Source organism: Convolutriloba macropyga, chromosome 2, assembly GCF_964194025.1.
Source record: "Convolutriloba macropyga chromosome 2, txConMacr16.3, whole genome shotgun sequence".
In the NCBI taxonomy this organism is placed as follows: Eukaryota; Metazoa; Xenacoelomorpha; order Acoela; family Convolutidae; genus Convolutriloba; species Convolutriloba macropyga.
In genome coordinates, this window is record NC_134469.1 from 18,637,075 (window position 1) to 18,654,033 (window position 16,959).

The 16,959-nt window shown below is 35.9% G+C and overlaps 1 protein-coding gene across 1 annotated transcript in view; it reads left to right on the forward strand.

Moving 5' to 3' along the window:
• The window catches only part of LOC142335173 (uncharacterized), a 38,937-nt gene that overhangs the window by 17,626 nt on the left and 4,352 nt on the right, over positions 1-16,959 (forward strand). Inside the window, exons 7-9 of the mRNA XM_075383545.1 lie at positions 848-1,036; positions 11,222-11,394; positions 11,752-11,966. Of these exons, the coding sequence (XP_075239660.1) occupies positions 848-1,036; positions 11,222-11,394; positions 11,752-11,966 (577 nt within the window). The remainder of the gene's footprint in view (positions 1-847; positions 1,037-11,221; positions 11,395-11,751; positions 11,967-16,959) is intronic.

Genomic DNA, 16,959 nt, shown 5'->3' on the forward strand with positions numbered 1-16,959 from the left:
TTCTATAAAGATTGAACCTTCGTTTGCTTGTTTGCGAAAATTTTAAACATCTATCAGTCGGCTTCTTTGAAAGAGCTTGAACAGCTCGAATGAAGTCGTCGTGCAGTGTCTCGTCCGTCCCATGTTTTCTGATTTCAATTGTTTCTGCATTTATGTATATAGGTGTCCGGAATATTAGCCGACGTACAAATTAGCCGAAAAAGTCAAAAGAAGGTAAATTAGAAGAAATAATTGCGGTAAGCAAACATAAGTGGGACGCGCATTTCTCTAACTCGCTTACACATGAAAATAACGCATTTGGCCGTGCCTTGCGAGCCACGGCCATGCCTCAAAGGCCTATGGGACTTGATATGAATCTATCACAACCGAACAAAATATCAGAACCTTTCTCAAATCTGATTGGTTAATATCTCCTTGTCGGCTAATATTCCATTCGCCTAATTTTCCTTTCGGCTATTATTCTGCACCACTTAGATAGTATGGAACTTATTATCACTACTGGAAATTCATACATTCATTCATTCATTCATTCAAAATTTTTGCTATACAAAAATAGATTTCATAACCCAAACCCATTTGAAACAAAGTTTGCTTTTTGCCAGATATACTGAAGTAAAGTTTTAAAAACTCTTGCTGGTATCGATAAAAAGAGTGTGGTCAAACGATATTGGCTGTGAAAAAACGTTCGGTCAAATGATGAAATGATTTTGCGTCAAAGTTTGGTCTCGGTCATGTAATTAATGTATTGAAACTACCCACCTCGACTATATTAACCGTTTTTATGTCTGACCTCACAGCCTGGAAAAGCTGTATTCAGAAAGACAATATCTGACTGTTCTTCTAATAGGCTCAGCGGCACTTGAGACAAATTTGAAGGCTGCTGAGGAGTTGTTTGCAAAGACAATGAACCAGGGAGACAACAGTTTGCAGACAAAGAGACTGCACAGATACAGAACTATAGTTGGGGGTACCCCTCTCTTATCTCTCACCTACAAGTCTAACAACACTAAACCAAATAAAGATGGATCTAGTCAAGGTTGGTGGAGACTTTTGAGAGCATCTGATTAAATGAAATTCTCCCATAAGGAGGCGAGCTCTGGCATTGCCTAAGTTTTGAGTCTGGGTCGGGCCTATAAAATAAAGGCGATAAAATGTCAAAAAAAACTTTTGCTTTGAACAGTTCTTCTGGTATTAAGGCCAAACGTATTTGACAAAAAAATGTTGGGAACTTAAAATATATACCCTAAAGCAACAGAAACAGAACGAAATTAGACGTGATAACTTTTCGGCTTTACTATGAGAAATAAATAAATGGATGATAAATGAAGACTTTTTGCTGAAAATGAATTACTCCCTGCTAGGCACCAAGAATGTTTGCAAAAAATTTAGAAATCAAGGTCAATTTCCAAAAATATGATAAACGTTGCTTGATGTCAACTGAGCTTCTACAAAACTAGTTGAATATTATCAACATTACACCGCCAACAATTACGGCTTCTGATGCTTCAAGAAGTTTACCATTGGACTCAGAAAAATATTGAAAGAAAATTTTTCATATAGAGCTGTTGAATTGAATTATAATAAGAGCCTCTGACATTAACGTAATGAATTTTAATTTTCAGCAATAAGTTTTATTTGCTCAATGTTAATAATAATCACATACCAGCTCGTCAGTCGGGAATCGTAGATATCAATGGCAAAATCCCAGGTTAGAAGATCCATGTGATAATTGCATACCCGCACCGAGATGTTAACGCAAAAAATATGTAAGGTTGACGGTGAATGCGTTGAATTTATGTACGCTCTAAGCTTGAGCGTAGATTTTACAGAAATTTGCGTTGAATGTATCGTAGATCCTACATAATTTTGCTTTCATTTTAGCGTTGAATTGACATAATTTGTAAAGAAAATGGCTCTATAGACAATACAAGTAAGAAGGAAAGAAAGAAAGAATAAATTTCTCCTTTTTTATGATAAAATAAATCAATTTAATTACTTACATTATTATCAACAATATTACATATCATAATAACAAAAGATATCTCGGAGAGGGCAGACAGACGGGGCTATTAAACCCACCTGGTATCTGCCCTGGCGGTGGAGTACGGTGAAAGAGTGGTAGAAAAGGCGACAAGCATGCAGGAGGTAAGTGATTCGAGTCTCGCCAACGGAGCTCTCAGCAGTGACTTTTTGTATGATCTACTCTAAAATCAACGCAAAATTATGTGAGATCTATGCTTAGAAACGCAAATTTATGTAAAATTTAAGCTTAGAAACGGTAAAATTATGTAAGATCTGAGCTTAGAAAAGTACAATTCAACGCCTTCAAAATTAACAATTCTCGGCCCAGGTATTGAAAAGCTGCTCTGGGAACTGTCACCAAGCAAAGAAAGAATATAGCGCCTTCACTCAAAAGGCTTAAATTGAATTCAAAGCCCTATGGCGACGAATTTGTTTTACTTCAGTCATTGCTTGTCTTCGAAACGTATCATTTTTTTCAGTTGTGAGATCTTAATCTCGACTATTGTGGTAAAAACACGTTTGTTATAATTTTGCTTCAACATTTCTTAGATTAAAGTGGATCATTTTTCTTTTCTATATATCATTGAACAGTCTTTAATTTTTTTATTTTCATGGTTCAGTTTCCTCGTACAAACAGTATAGATAAAGCTAACTTTTTAGCAAGCCGAGATAACAAATTTTGTTTTTTTTTGCGCTGTATTGGAGACAAGAACGTTTGCATGAAACTGTACAATTGGGAATGGAAACATACAATTCATTAATGTGTTTTCTGAGGACCCAAACATGCTTGAGGAGATTCCTATTTAGAGGAAATTCCTTTTCTGCGCCTAATTTTTATAGGAAACACTAAAACAAAAGAGGATTCAAAATCAAGTTAAACGCATTTCTTGAGTCAGCTATTGATTTCGTTTTGCTTCATCCGTTCATCTGGACATTGTTTGTCAATTTTTATCCAGAAAAATTTGACATATTATGTCATTTTTATATCATTCTCATTGATTCTCAGTTCAACATTGATTCATCCCGGTGCTGTGTATTTTTCAAAGGATGTTGTTTTGTAGTAAAAAATGGTAAAATATGGCTGTGAATTTTTTTGCCTTGTGTCCAGACAGTATTTTTGAAATATTTTCAGTGAAGTATTTCAGTAAATTATTTTAGATACTTCCAGTGAAGCATGTTTTGATCAGTTTTGAATTTAGCGTTGAATTGACATAATTTGTAAAGAAAATGGCTCTATAGACAATACAAGTAAGAAGGAAAGAAAGAAAGAATAAATTTCTCCTTTTTTATGATAAAATAAATCAATTTAATTACTTACATTATTATCAACAATATTACATATCATAATAACAAAAGATATCTCGGAGAGGGCAGACAGACGGGGCTATTAAACCCACCTGGTATCTGCCCTGGCGGTGGAGTACGGTGAAAGAGTGGTAGAAAAGGCGACAAGCATGCAGGAGGTAAGTGATTCGAGTCTCGCCAACGGAGCTCTCAGCAGTGACTTTTTGTATGATCTACTCTAAAATCAACGCAAAATTATGTGAGATCTATGCTTAGAAACGCAAATTTATGTAAAATTTAAGCTTAGAAACGGTAAAATTATGTAAGATCTAAGCTTAGAAAAGTACAATTCAACGCCTTCAAAATTAACAATTCTCGGCCCAGGTATTGAAAAGCTGCTCTGGGAACTGTCACCAAGCAAAGAAAGAATATAGCGCCTTCACTCAAAAGGCTTAAATTGAATTCAAAGCCCTATGGCGACGAATTTGTTTTACTTCAGTCATTGCTTGTCTTCGAAACGTATCATTTTTTTCAGTTGTGAGATCTTAATCTCGACTATTGTGGTAAAAACACGTTTGTTATAATTTTGCTTCAACATTTCTTAGATTAAAGTGGATCATTTTTCTTTTCTATATATCATTGAACAGTCTTTAATTTTTTTATTTTCATGGTTCAGTTTCCTCGTACAAACAGTATAGATAAAGCTAACTTTTTAGCAAGCCGAGATAACAAATTTTGTTTTTTTTTGCGCTGTATTGAAGACAAGAACGTTTGCATGAAACTGTACAATTGGGAATGGAAACATACAATTCATTAATGTGTTTTCTGAGGACCCAAACATGCTTGAGGAGATTCCTATTTAGAGGAAATTCCTTTTCTGCGCCTAATTTTTATAGGAAACACTAAAACAAAAGAGGATTCAAAATCAAGTTAAACGCAATTCTTGAGTCAGCTATTGATTTCGTTTTGCTTCATCCGTTCATCTGGACATTGTTTGTCAATTTTTATCCAGAAAAATTTGACATTTTATGTCATTTTTATATCATTCTCATTGATTCTCAGTTCAACATTGATTCATCCCGGTGCTGTGTATTTTTCAAAGGATGTTGTTTTGTAGTAAAAAATGGTAAAATATGGCTGTGAATTTTTTTGCCTTGTGTCCAGACAGTATTTTTGAAATATTTTCAGTGAAGTATTTCAGTAAATTATTTTAGATACTTCCAGTGAAGCATGTTTTGATCAGTTTTTTGTAACCATGAGATTTTGTTTCTGGTAAATTGCACTTAACCAAAAATTATTTCGTATTATCGTCCAAAATATTTTTTTGTAAATTCTCGAACAGAGGTGAAAGCTGACCAAATTTGTAACAATTGGTTGAAGAGCAACATTGATGTTAACAGTTTTATTACACAGATTCAATTAGTGAAATTAGCATATAGAGAGTCAAAGCTATTACAATTTAAATGTTAAATGGTCGACCAAAAGGTGATAACATCCGATCTTTAGCGGAAAACAAACCGATTTAGACCATTCAAATACTAGAATTTCAAGAAATTAGAAGATTGTATACTAAACAGTTTGGTTAATTTGATTACTAAGGAGATGTTTTCAAAATTTGAATAAAATTGAGCAATGGTAATAAAGTAGAAATAATATATAAAAAATATAGCATTTTAGAGCAAAGGTTTTGTCAAATTCTGACTGCAACCTAGAAAACATCTTGCAGTTAGCTACCTAAGGGAGCAAAGCTCCTTTTAAACTAATAACAACAACGTGGAAAAGGTGACATAAAACGATTGCAAAATAACAACTTTAATTAGATATCTCAGCACGAAATCAAAAACCACAATTTTTATAGTCTTTTGCAAATTTGGGCTTCAGAGAAGTAGACAAAAATGTGCAAGTTTCTGTTACAAAAGTTTACTGGCAGCCTTGCACAATTAATTCGTTTCGCATCAAATGTCTAAATTTCCTATGTTTTCTCTAAAATCTACCGCAAGATTATGAAGTTGGCCAGATGCTTGTTCCTCGGTTTGCTGAGCAAGGTCTGCTTGAAAATCATCACTTATTGAAGAGGAAATATAATACCCAAAAGGAGAGCAATAACGTATAACAAACTGAGGGTAAAATTGTTGGACTGTTGCAAAATTAATTTCAAAAACCAAAGTCAATTTCCAAAAATATTTAGGATTTCGGATTACTTACGATAAACGTTGCTTGATGTCAACTGAGCTTCTACAAAACTAGTTGAATATTATCAACATTACACCGCCATCAATTTTGGCTTCTGATGCTTCAAGAAGTTTACCATTGGACTCAGAAAAATATTGAAAGAAAGTTTTTCAAATAGAGCTGTTGAATTGAATTATAATAAGAGCCTCTGACATTAACGTAATGAATTTTAATTTTCAGCAATAAGTTTTATTTGCTCAATGTTAATAATAATCATATAACAGCTCGTTAGTCGGTAATCGTAGATAGCAATGGCAAAATCCCAGGTTAGAAGATCCATGTAATAATTGCATACCCGCTCAGAGATGTCAACGCAAAAACATTTGTGTTGGGTTGGCGGTGAATGCGTTGACTTTATGTACGCTCTAAGCTTGAGAGTAGATTTTACATAATTTTGCATTGAATTTATCGTTGATCCTTAGTAATTTTGCGTTGAATTTAGCGTAGATCCTACATAATTTTGCTTTTATTTTGGCGTTGAATTGACATATTTTGTAAAGAAAATGTTTCTATAGACAATACAAGTAAGAAAGAAAGAAAGAAAGAATATAAGAAAGAAAGAATAATTTTCTCTTTTTCTATGATAAAATAAATCAATTTAATTACTTACATTATTATCAACAATATTACATATCATAATAACAAAAGATATCTCGGAGAGGGCAGACAGACGGGACTATTAAACGGACCTGGTATCTGCGCTGGCAGTGGAGTACGGTGGAAGAGTGGTAGAAAAACCAACAAGCATGCAGGAGGTAAGTGATTCGAGTCTTGCCAAGGGAGCTCTCAGCAGTGACTTTCTGTAAGATCTACTCTAAAATAATCGCAAAATTATGTGAGATCTATGCTTAGAAACGCAAATTTATGTAAAATTTAAGCTTAGAAACGGTAAAATTTTGTAAGATCTAAGCTTAGAAAAGTACAATTCAACGCCTTCAAAATTAAGTAAGAAAATTGCGTTGAATTTTTTTACATGTCAACGCTAGTTACCTCTTTCCATACATAATTTTGACAACAATCCTCGGCCCAATTATTGAAAAGCTGCTCTGGGAACTGTCACCAAGCAAAGAAAGAATATAACGCCTTCACTCAAAGGCTTAAATCGAATTCAAAGCCCTATGGCGACGAATTTGTTATTCTTCAGTCAATGCTTGTCTTCGAAACGTATTATTTTTTTCAGTTGTGAGATCTTAATCTCGACTATTGTGGTAAAAACACGTTTGTTATAATTTTGCTTCAACATTTCTTAGATTAAAGTGGATCATTTTTCTTTTCTATATATCATTGAACAGTCTTCTATTTTTTCATTTTCATGGTTCAGTTTCCTCGTACAAACAGTATAGATAAAGCTAACTTTTTAGCAAGCCGAGATAACAAATTTTGTTTTTTTTTTTGCGCTGTATTGGAGACAAGAACGTTTGCATGAAACTGCACAATTGGGAATGGAAACATACAATTCATTATATTACCAAATTTGATATGATACTACAGGAACGTTGGCCTTAGCAACATATTTCGTGCTTTGACAAGTTGCTGCGAAAATGGCAATCTTTTATAGCGCAAAATTGAAAACCAGGGAAAAACAAAAAATGTGTTTTCTAAGGACCTAAACATGCTTGAAGAGATTCCTATTTAGAGGAAATTCCTTTTCTGCGCCTAATTTTTTTTAGGAAAATGCAATACAAGAAAGGATTCAAAATCAAGTTAAGCGCATTTCTTGAGTCAGCTATTGATTTCGTTTTGCTTCATCCGTTCATCTGGACATTGTTTGTCAATTTTTATCTAGCAAAATTTGACCTATTATGTCATTTTATGTCATTCTCATTGATTCTCAGTTCAATATTGATTCATCCCGGTGCTGTGTATTTTTCAAAGGAGGTTGTTTTGTAGTAAAAAATGGTAAAATATGGCTCTGAATTTTTTTTGCCTTGAGTCCAGACAGTCTTTTTGAAATTTTTTCAGTGAAGTAATTCAGTAAATTATTTTAGATACTTCCAGTGAAGCATGTTTTGATCAGTTTTTTGTAGCCATGAGATTTTGTTTCTTGTAAATTGCGCTTAACCAAAAATTATTTTGTATTGTCGTCCAAAATAGTTTTTGTAAATTCTCGAACAGAGGTGAAAATTGACCCAATGTGTAACAATTGTTTGAAGAGCAACATTGATGTTAACAATATTAAATAGATTCAATTAAGGAAATTAGCGTATAGAGAGTCAAAGCTATTACAATTTAAATTTTAAATGGTCGACCAAAAGGTGATAACATCCGATCTTTAGCGGAAAACGAACCGCTTTAGACCTGTCAAATACTAGAATTTAAAGAAATTAGAAGATTTTATACTAATCAATTTGGTTAATTTGATTACTAAGGAGATGTTTCCAAAACTTGAATAAAATTGAGCATTGGTAATAAAATAGAAATAATATATAAAAAACATAGCATTTTAGAGCAAAGGTTTTGTCAAATTCTGACTACAACTTAGAAAATATCTTGCAGTTAGCTAACTAAGGGAGCAAAGCCCCTTTGAAACTAATAACAACAATGTGGCAAAGGTGACATAAAAGTAATGCAAAATAACAACTTTAATTAGATATCTCAGCTCGAAATCAAAAACCAGAATTTTTATAGTCTTTTGCAAATTTGGGCTTCAGAGAAATAGACAAAAATATGCAAGTTTCTGTTACAAAAGTTTACTAGCAGCCTTGCACAATTAATTCGTTTCGTATAAAATGTCTCAATTACTTATGTTGTCTCTAAAATCTACAGCGTGATTAGGAAGTTGGCCAGATGCTTGTTTCCCGGTTTGCTGAGCAAGGTCTGCTTGAAAATCATCACATATTGAAGAGGAAATATAATATCCAAAAGGAGAGCAATAACGTATAACAAAACTGAGGGCAAAATTGTTTGACGAAACAAAAAAGTGATAGAAGATGTTCCAATTTAGCTTCTGATAGGTTCAAAAAGTTTTACACGGCTGGTTTTCTGGTCCACTTGACACTACCAGACAAATTTTTTTTTAAAATTAATATTTTGAAATTAAATTCTGGATCTTTTCCGTTTGTGCCCCAAGTTTAGTGGTTGCATATTATTTGCAACACCCAGACGCACTTGACATTTTTTTACATGATGATTTACTTTGTAGTGGAACGTGCTCTGTATCTTGGGCAGTAGAACGTACAGGGTGGGGCACAAACGGAAAAGATCTCAATTTATTTACAAAGAATGAATAAAAATAACCGAAAAAAAGAACTGAGAAATATATCGAGGGAAAAACTGGAAACGTGAAAGAAAGCAAAAACAAAACCATAAGCTTTCTGAAAAATGCAAAATTAACAGAAGAAGTTGCGGTCTACATTCCGCTGAAGTCGAAAAATTTGCGAACACATGAGGAAAAATTTTTTGAGGAACCTGCTGCGTACGATATTTGAAATCAAAAACGTAAGAATAAATCTTTTCTTAGAGATCCGGTGTTGTTCAATTAATTTGTAAACACATGTTGCAAAGTTGATAATACTAGGAGTCCTAGGAAAGCTGAAAAAGAACGCAAATCGTATAAGTAACAAAAAAGTAACTATTTGGACACGAAGTGAGGAAGTCAAGTAAAGTATGTGACGATTGCGAGAAAATAAGTGCTTCAAGCTCTACAACACATAAATACAGTTCGTACTAACTAAAAACATGTGCTGTCAACGATTAGAAAGCATAGAAACTAAATAATTATCAAAACTTGAATTTGAAAATCATAAGAAGGGTTTTCTATAAACGGGAATGTTGAAACAGAAAATGATGCACTTAATAGAGATAAAAAGAAAAGCTATGATTAAAACTTTCCAGCTAAGTAGCTTCCAAGCAATGTCATGAAAAACTAAAAGACAAAAAAAATAAAACTGCCTGCTATCAAAATTGAAGCTTGATTTCTTAAAAAGGCGCCAGAATTTGCAGAAAATCACAAAACCTCAAAAGGTCATAGCCAAATCAAACAAAGCGGCCTTGAAAAAGGCGACGGGAAGACAAAAAAAGGTTGAGAACTACAGATTCGGTCTCAACTCAGAAGGAAAAAAACTTGTCTTCTGTTTTAACATGAACAATTTCTGTCAAGGTTTTAAAAAACCTCGCCTTATAATTGAAATCTTTTTTAAATGACGTTTCTAAATAATGGACTCTGCCTCATGGCAAAGCAGATAAGTGCCTTCAGTATTCATGAAGAGACAAAAAAATAGAAAAAAATTTACAAAAATAGGGGATTAGAAATTTGTGTACTGTTTTACCAAATAACGAAGGTCAGCATAATAAAAAAAATAAACTTCTTCATTCCACAATTATCGCAATTACAATTACGAATTGATAAAATTCGCGAATACAATCCTTTAGAAGTTGTGGGTAAAATCTATGGCGATAAATTAATGGCATCAGTCGAAATACAGCACGTGGTCAAAAACTGTTGTGAGTATCTTTTTCATCTCTCACTTCCAAAGTAAAAGTTGACACATAAAAACTGCTTGTTTTTGACATCCGTACTGCGTCGAAGTAAATAAAATCACGCTCCAACTTTGGGCTCTAAATCATTTTCAAAATCATTAAAATTTGGAGCCAATCTTTAAAAAGTACCAACTCAAAATTGGCAGAAGTTTTTATAAACCGTAACATAAGGGATTTAAAAGTTGTGGACCGAGTAATAACTTTTCATCGAGAACCTTAAGTCAACTGTGTTTTAATTGGAGGTCCTTAAGTTTTATATTAATTGTGTTTAAGTTTTCTACAATTCAGTGTTGAGAACGGAACCAAACTAAAGAAATCTAGTACCAATTCTATGTGTTGTCAAGCAAATTATTAAAGGCAAAGACTATTTTTTCAGTTTTGTTGCTCCGTGTTGAGTTAATTTAGCCAGTAGACCTCGCTACGTCTAAAACTTGTAACTTTTCTATATGAACTTTATTTGTGTCATTTTTTCATTAAATCATGAAGTTTTGACCAAGTTCACAGGTCTGAAGTTATTTGCGTCTTTAAAAAACAAATCGAAAAGAAGCATTGGTAAATATTTTCAAAATGGATCAAATTGGCCAAACTTTTGCCAACATTTTTTGTGAAATGCTTTTGCTTAAAATTTTTATTTAACATCTTTGAATAGTTGACATTGTGAGGGTTACAACTATGACACAAATGTTGTTGTGCTTTACGAGCAAACAAGTTGTGAGTTATCTGGAATGACCCAACGTAGTACTTCATCGAATTCATCGAAAAAGCCGCAATGGCAATAAACTCCTCAAAAAACAGCTGCTCTAGGACAATTAAAAAAAATTAGGCAAATTTGACTTGGAAGGTTCCTAAAATCTGCTGGAAAACCATTTCCAAAAAGAATTTCTTGAAATTCCTCTCTTTGTAATGCAATTCTAAGCGCAGAGACCGCTAAGTTGATAACACTTTTCTTAGTCTGGGATGCCCTCAGCTTAAGGCCAAAGTTTTCTTCTATCACAAAAAGTGATAGATATCACAGGTGTTAAAAGAGCTAAAAATCAGCTGTTCAAAATTAAACTTAGCCGATTTCTGGTGTTGCTTTCTGGAGCAAAACACAAACACCGGCCGTCTCGCTCACACACGCACGCACGCGTAAGACTTCCTTGCAGAATCTGGAAAATACGTCATATTTGGTGTTCGTCATAGCAAAATCATCCCATGTTGTTAGACAACGATGTCTCTTCGGCTGCCAAGCAACCTTCCAAACTGAGTGAGTTCCTGTGTGTGTTGAAAGACGACAGAGTTGTTGTCTCCTCCAGTGAAGAGTCTTCTTTGCTCATCTATGATCGCAATTTGGAGAACAAGGAGACTATCAGGGTTGAACAATTTTCATCTCTCAAGGTCAGTACAGCAAACTCCTCTTTATTAGTTCCAAGTTAAGGTCCCAGATTAAAATGACCTCTGATCAGATTTTTTTATTGGCACAAAACTATCTCCGACCAGACCATCCGTTCAGTTGCATAATAATCTGTGGCACCGCGTTTTGTTAACATTAATTATATTTATAATTATATCTGTTAATGTTGATCAAAGTTACCCGATCACTTTTTTGTAGCGAAAAACACTGCCATAAAGTAATGTAATGTGACGAGAGATTGGGTGGGCGGGTGGCTGCGTTTGTGTTCGGTGCACATGTGTGGTGTGAGGTTAGAGTACCTGTGTTCAGCGCAGTGTATTTGACGTGTGCCCTTTTTGCAGGGTGTAGCGAGCACCAACACCAAACTAGTGTTGCTTCTGCGCAACTCCTTGGAGCTGTGTTCTCTTGACACTCTGCGTGTGTGTGGCAAGTTCTTCGGAAGCACAGAACTGGTGAATCCAGTGTCACTTTGTGCATCTCACAACAAGATATTTGTGTATGACCAGGACCGGGATAGAAGTCTACATTACGTCACTATGTTTGACAATCAGGGCAGGTATGCTACATTGCATCAACATATAGGGGACTGACGTCCAAATAAGGGCTTTAAAAAGACCGACTGAGTGGTGTGTAAATAGTAGCTGTGTACTCGTTGACGCTATTCGAATCCAAAATTTTGTACAAATCTTGCGCGGCAAATTTGTTTCTTTCAGGAATCTTGTATAATTTTTACCTATAATAAAACCATTAGGAGTTTAGCTATGATTGTCTATTGTATTTGAAAATAATGCTTGATACAATTTAATTAGGTTTAACCATTGACGAAACCTGCAAAATAATTTGGCCCAACTTTGCAGTTTCACGTAAAAAATCATTTCCCAGATTCACAGTTGGCGTCGTCTTTAGTTGTTAGAAGGTTTAGATTAGCTTTCAAAGGCCATAGTGTTTTTTTTTAAAATTGCCTGTTGTGACGGCTGCTCTCCTATCAAAGTCAAGGAAAACTTTACACCGCCCAGTCCGTTTCAGCGGTTTCAAATCTGTCCGGATATTGTGTTTTTGCTGTTAACTTTTGTGAACTGTATTATCTGCTATACTGTAGATTACCGTTGCATTACTTGCTGCTCAATAATTTCAAACAACTACTTGTTCAGTTTTGCTGTATAACAAACTTGTTTTTCTCAGAATAAAAAAAGAATTCAAATTGAAACAATCAAATTTTTGTTGAGTTTGTGTTATTAACTCAACTGATAATTCGAAATTGCAAATTCTGCTCCTAACAAATGGTTAAGGATGACTTCAAGTAAATGTCAACCACATTTCAAGTTTGTAGCGAACCTCCTTGTTAAGGGTGCGCTTTTAAAGCAACTCAGATATTATAAATCTGATTAATTTAATAAACAACTTTCTGTTTCTCAATTGGCTTCAGTAATCACCAATATCAAAACTATGCTACGCTTCGTTAAAGCCAGTAAGAGAAACTGACACTATGCTTTGCACAAAGTTTCTCCTAATTAGGAACTTTGATCCTCAGAAAGAAAGTTTTGAGAATATCAAAGTTAGTTCTCTTTTCAACAAGTCAAAGTAAAGTTAAAACTGTACAATCACTAATATGATCCACAGAAACAAGACACGATAACAACTAATTTACCGCTCAAGAAAATGTGCTTCAATGCGCGCTGTATGTCAGTTTAATAAGACAAATTTAACAATTTTCTTCTGATTTTTGGCAGTTTTTCAAGCTCCTTTTATGCCGCTAGTCACGTGGATTTACATGTCAAAATTGCATCTCTGATTGGGTGTACATTACTATGTCTTAAGATTCTCTGAATACACTGAGGTTGGGGTTCGTAATACCGTATACGGTACCCCGCACTCTCAGAATTGGTAGGAAAATCGTAAAACTCATCGAATCTGGCTTTCCAAGTTGGGTATTTCTTGCTCCGTTTGAGCTAAATTTGTGTGATTATGAACACTTGAATACTTGGCAATAATAGCATAGTTCGAGTTTGAGTTTCAGTTTAACTTCTTGTATGACGATTGTGTACTAATAATAGTTACTAAATATAATTGTTGAACAAAATGAGCAAATCCGTTTGGCTTTGATAGAATGTAGCATTAAATTTCGCTTGTCATACTATTCTAGCTTTAAGGCTTGAAATGGCCTTGAAGCGCTATTCAATTTTGTAATTGAGTTAGTAAGTTCAGCTGCCACATCGCTGGCCCTGTTTTCCATCGCGAAAACATCTTTCCCAGGTAGAACTGGGGCGAGCTTCACTACTGGTCTCTTGTATACTCCGACATTCGTTCGAACTGTCGCTGATCGAATCACACCGTCAGACCCATCGAATGTCTCCGTAACTCGACCTAGATTGTAATATCCAGGCTTATTGCTGTCTTCCATCAACCAAACGAGATTGCCTCCGAAGGATTTCGTTCGACGTAGATCGCCATTTTTGCCGATTATTCAGAGTTGGCAGATATTCTTTCCAAAATCTGTCCCATATGAGATTTTCATATACTTGAGTTTGTCAAAAGAGCTTTCAATGTTCCACAAATTCTTCTGCGCAAGGTAGATAGGGTAAGCAAATGTTCGTGTTGCCAGACAAGAACTGATTGGGGGTCAACTCTTCTAAGTCATTAACATCTGAACTGACTTGAGTCAAATGTCTTGCGTTCAAAGTCTGCTCAACAATACAAATCGTTGTTAAAAGAACGTCCACGGTGACTGATCTGTTCCCCAACACTGCATACATTGCTTTCTTGCAGCTTCTCACCAACCGTTCCAATACTCCACCAAAGTGAGGTGCTGCAGTTGGGTTGAACTTCCAGCTAATTCCTCGTTGAATTAGTTGTTCTTCAATCCCTTCTTTGTTCCACGCTGCAACATACTCTGTAAACTCTCTTTCAGCTCCAACAAAGTTTGTCCCGTTGTCGCTGATGATCGTATTTGGTTTGCCTCTTCGAGCAATAAATCTCATTATTGCATTGAGACAACTATCTGTGTCCAACTTGGGTACCACTTCTATTTGCACCGCTCTCATAGTTAGACAAGTAAAGAGACAACACCATTGCTTTTTGTTTCTTCGCCCAATCTTCACTACGAAAGGGCCAAAGTAGTCAACTCCAACATATGTAAAAGCTGTTGAAGCATCTAACCGCTCTTCGGATAGATCTGCCATTACTGGTGCTACCGTTTGTGCTCTGCCTTTTCTGCAGGTAACACACCTGTTGTTGATTGATCTTAAGGCGCTTCGTATGCCTAGCTTCCACGTCTTCTGCAGAACAATGTTTCTTTCATGCTCAGTGTGTTCGTGTTGATTGTCCTTGTGCTCATTTCGCAAGCATAATTCAACTGCGTGATGTTTCCAATGTAGCAAAATTGGATGCTTTGCATTGAAGTCCAACTGATTTTTGCCTATTCTGCCTTTGGCTCGAATAAGTCCTTCTCTATCTAGGAAAGGTGAGAAATGTAGGATTTTGCTGCCTTTTGGAATTTCATTTCCAGCTTTGAGAGATTTCATCTCTTCAGCTAACTGTTCTTGCTGTAGTAGTTGGAAGATATTTGCCTTTGCTTTTTCTCTTTTTTCAATGCAGACTACAAGTGTTGCTGGTTTGTGTTTGTTCAATGCTCGCTGTGCGTATGCTACTGTGTTCACTAGTCTGTTAAAGTTACTGAATCGTTCTCACTTAATAACAGCTTTCTTCTCATCAGCCTGTATCATGAAGACTGATGAGGGTATTTTCTCTTCATCTGATGCAAAGATTAGGTTCACTTGCTCTGGCCATTCACTTTTAGGTCGCTTCAACCAGGCCGGCCAAGTGAGCCACTCACTTCTCTTGAGTTCCTCAATGTTGATTGCTCTGGTGCCAATGTCCGCAATCACGAACCCTTTTTCTACATCTGTATCTATTGACTGTTGATACAAACTGTTCAGGTTTGGGTCCTTTTGGAATCTTCGCTCCAGTTAGTAAAGCTGACCCAAGGCTGAGCTGTAGTTGTTCGGTAGGTTTGGCTCTGGTTCCCTCCACGGCATTCCCACTTCGTACCGCTTGCCTGTGAACTTTGCCATACTCTCTAGCATCTTCTGTGCTTGCAATTCATTCTTTGACTGACTGAAGAAGTTGAATTTGGAAGCATAGGTTTCTATGTCCCACCAGGTTTGGATATTCTCAACCACTTTCACATCTTCAGTGAAGGCAAAACGACAAACATTTTGCCTTTTTTGCCCGTCATGGGTCCACTGACTACCCATCCTTGCTCTGTTAGAACGGCGAAAGGTTCAGTTTTTGTTCCTATCTTGTACTCCAATGGGCGTTGTAGCTCATAAGCATCTTAATGCCAACTTCCATCAAGTTGAAGCTTTTGATGGGTAGAACACTCAAGTGATTGAAGCTTTGCTTCAACTTGTTGTAGTTGTAGTTTGTGTTTCCCAAGGAAATTGACGGGTGTGCAAACGCTTCAATTGGATGCACCTTTGAATGTAGTCCCTTTATTTTGAGAGGAACTCTTTCTGTCTTCAGATCCTTCGTTCCGTGTATGCCAGCTATGTTGAGCGTCACATCGGTGCCTTGGGCCCGTAACTTCTCTTGCACACTCTGATCGATGAATGAAACCGTTGATCCACTATCGAGGAAAGCATATGTGTTCAGCCTGTTGCCACCGCTCTGTATTGAGATAGGAACTATCTGAAGAAAGCTAGTAACTTCGTTACTCTGGTTAATTGTTGTTGCGCTTACGTTAACTGCTTGATTGCCCTCGTCCATTTGGTTTTCTGAGTGTAGCAAGTGGTTGTGCTTCTTGATGCATCCATTGATGCCGCACGCATTGACTTTACAACCTTTGATTTCATGTCCTTTGCCTAGACATCCGTAACATAAGCGTTGCTTTCTCACTGCTGCCTACCGATCATTCACTCTCATGTTCTTGAATAGTGGACAGTTCCATATTTTATGAGTGCCATCAGCTAGCGGACAGTGATCACTTTGCGTTTGTTTCGTTTCTCTCACGTTCGAATTTGCACTGAAGTTCGATGTTTTCGAGAACAGTTTTTCTCTATTTGTGATCTTCGGTCTTCTTCTCTTCGCTCTCCCTTGAAAACTGAAAACCCTTATTGCACGAATGCTATGCTAAATAGCCACTGTTCAAACATAATCAGATCAGGCCAATCTTCATCTTTGTCATCAACATAGAATCACCACTTCTCTTTGAGAACTTTAGGTAGTTTATCTGCTGCCATATACAGTGTCGAGCTTGATTGCAGATCATCAATCTCCTTGTACTCTTTGAGCACATTCACAAAGTTCGAAACAATGACTGAGAAAATGAGCAGACCTGTTGAGTCGTGAGGTTTCACATGACTTGCTTTGCGAAGACTCTCCAGTTGTGCATCAATGATCTCATGAGGCCTTCAAAATTTCCTCTCCAGAATGCATCATGCAGCACCAAAAAATTGTCCAGAATAGCCCATTCCAGAGATTGCTGACCTTGTTTTGCCTGTCAGTGGAGTCTTAAGATGGCTCATCTTCTCTGAGTCTGGTGTTGGTCGTTG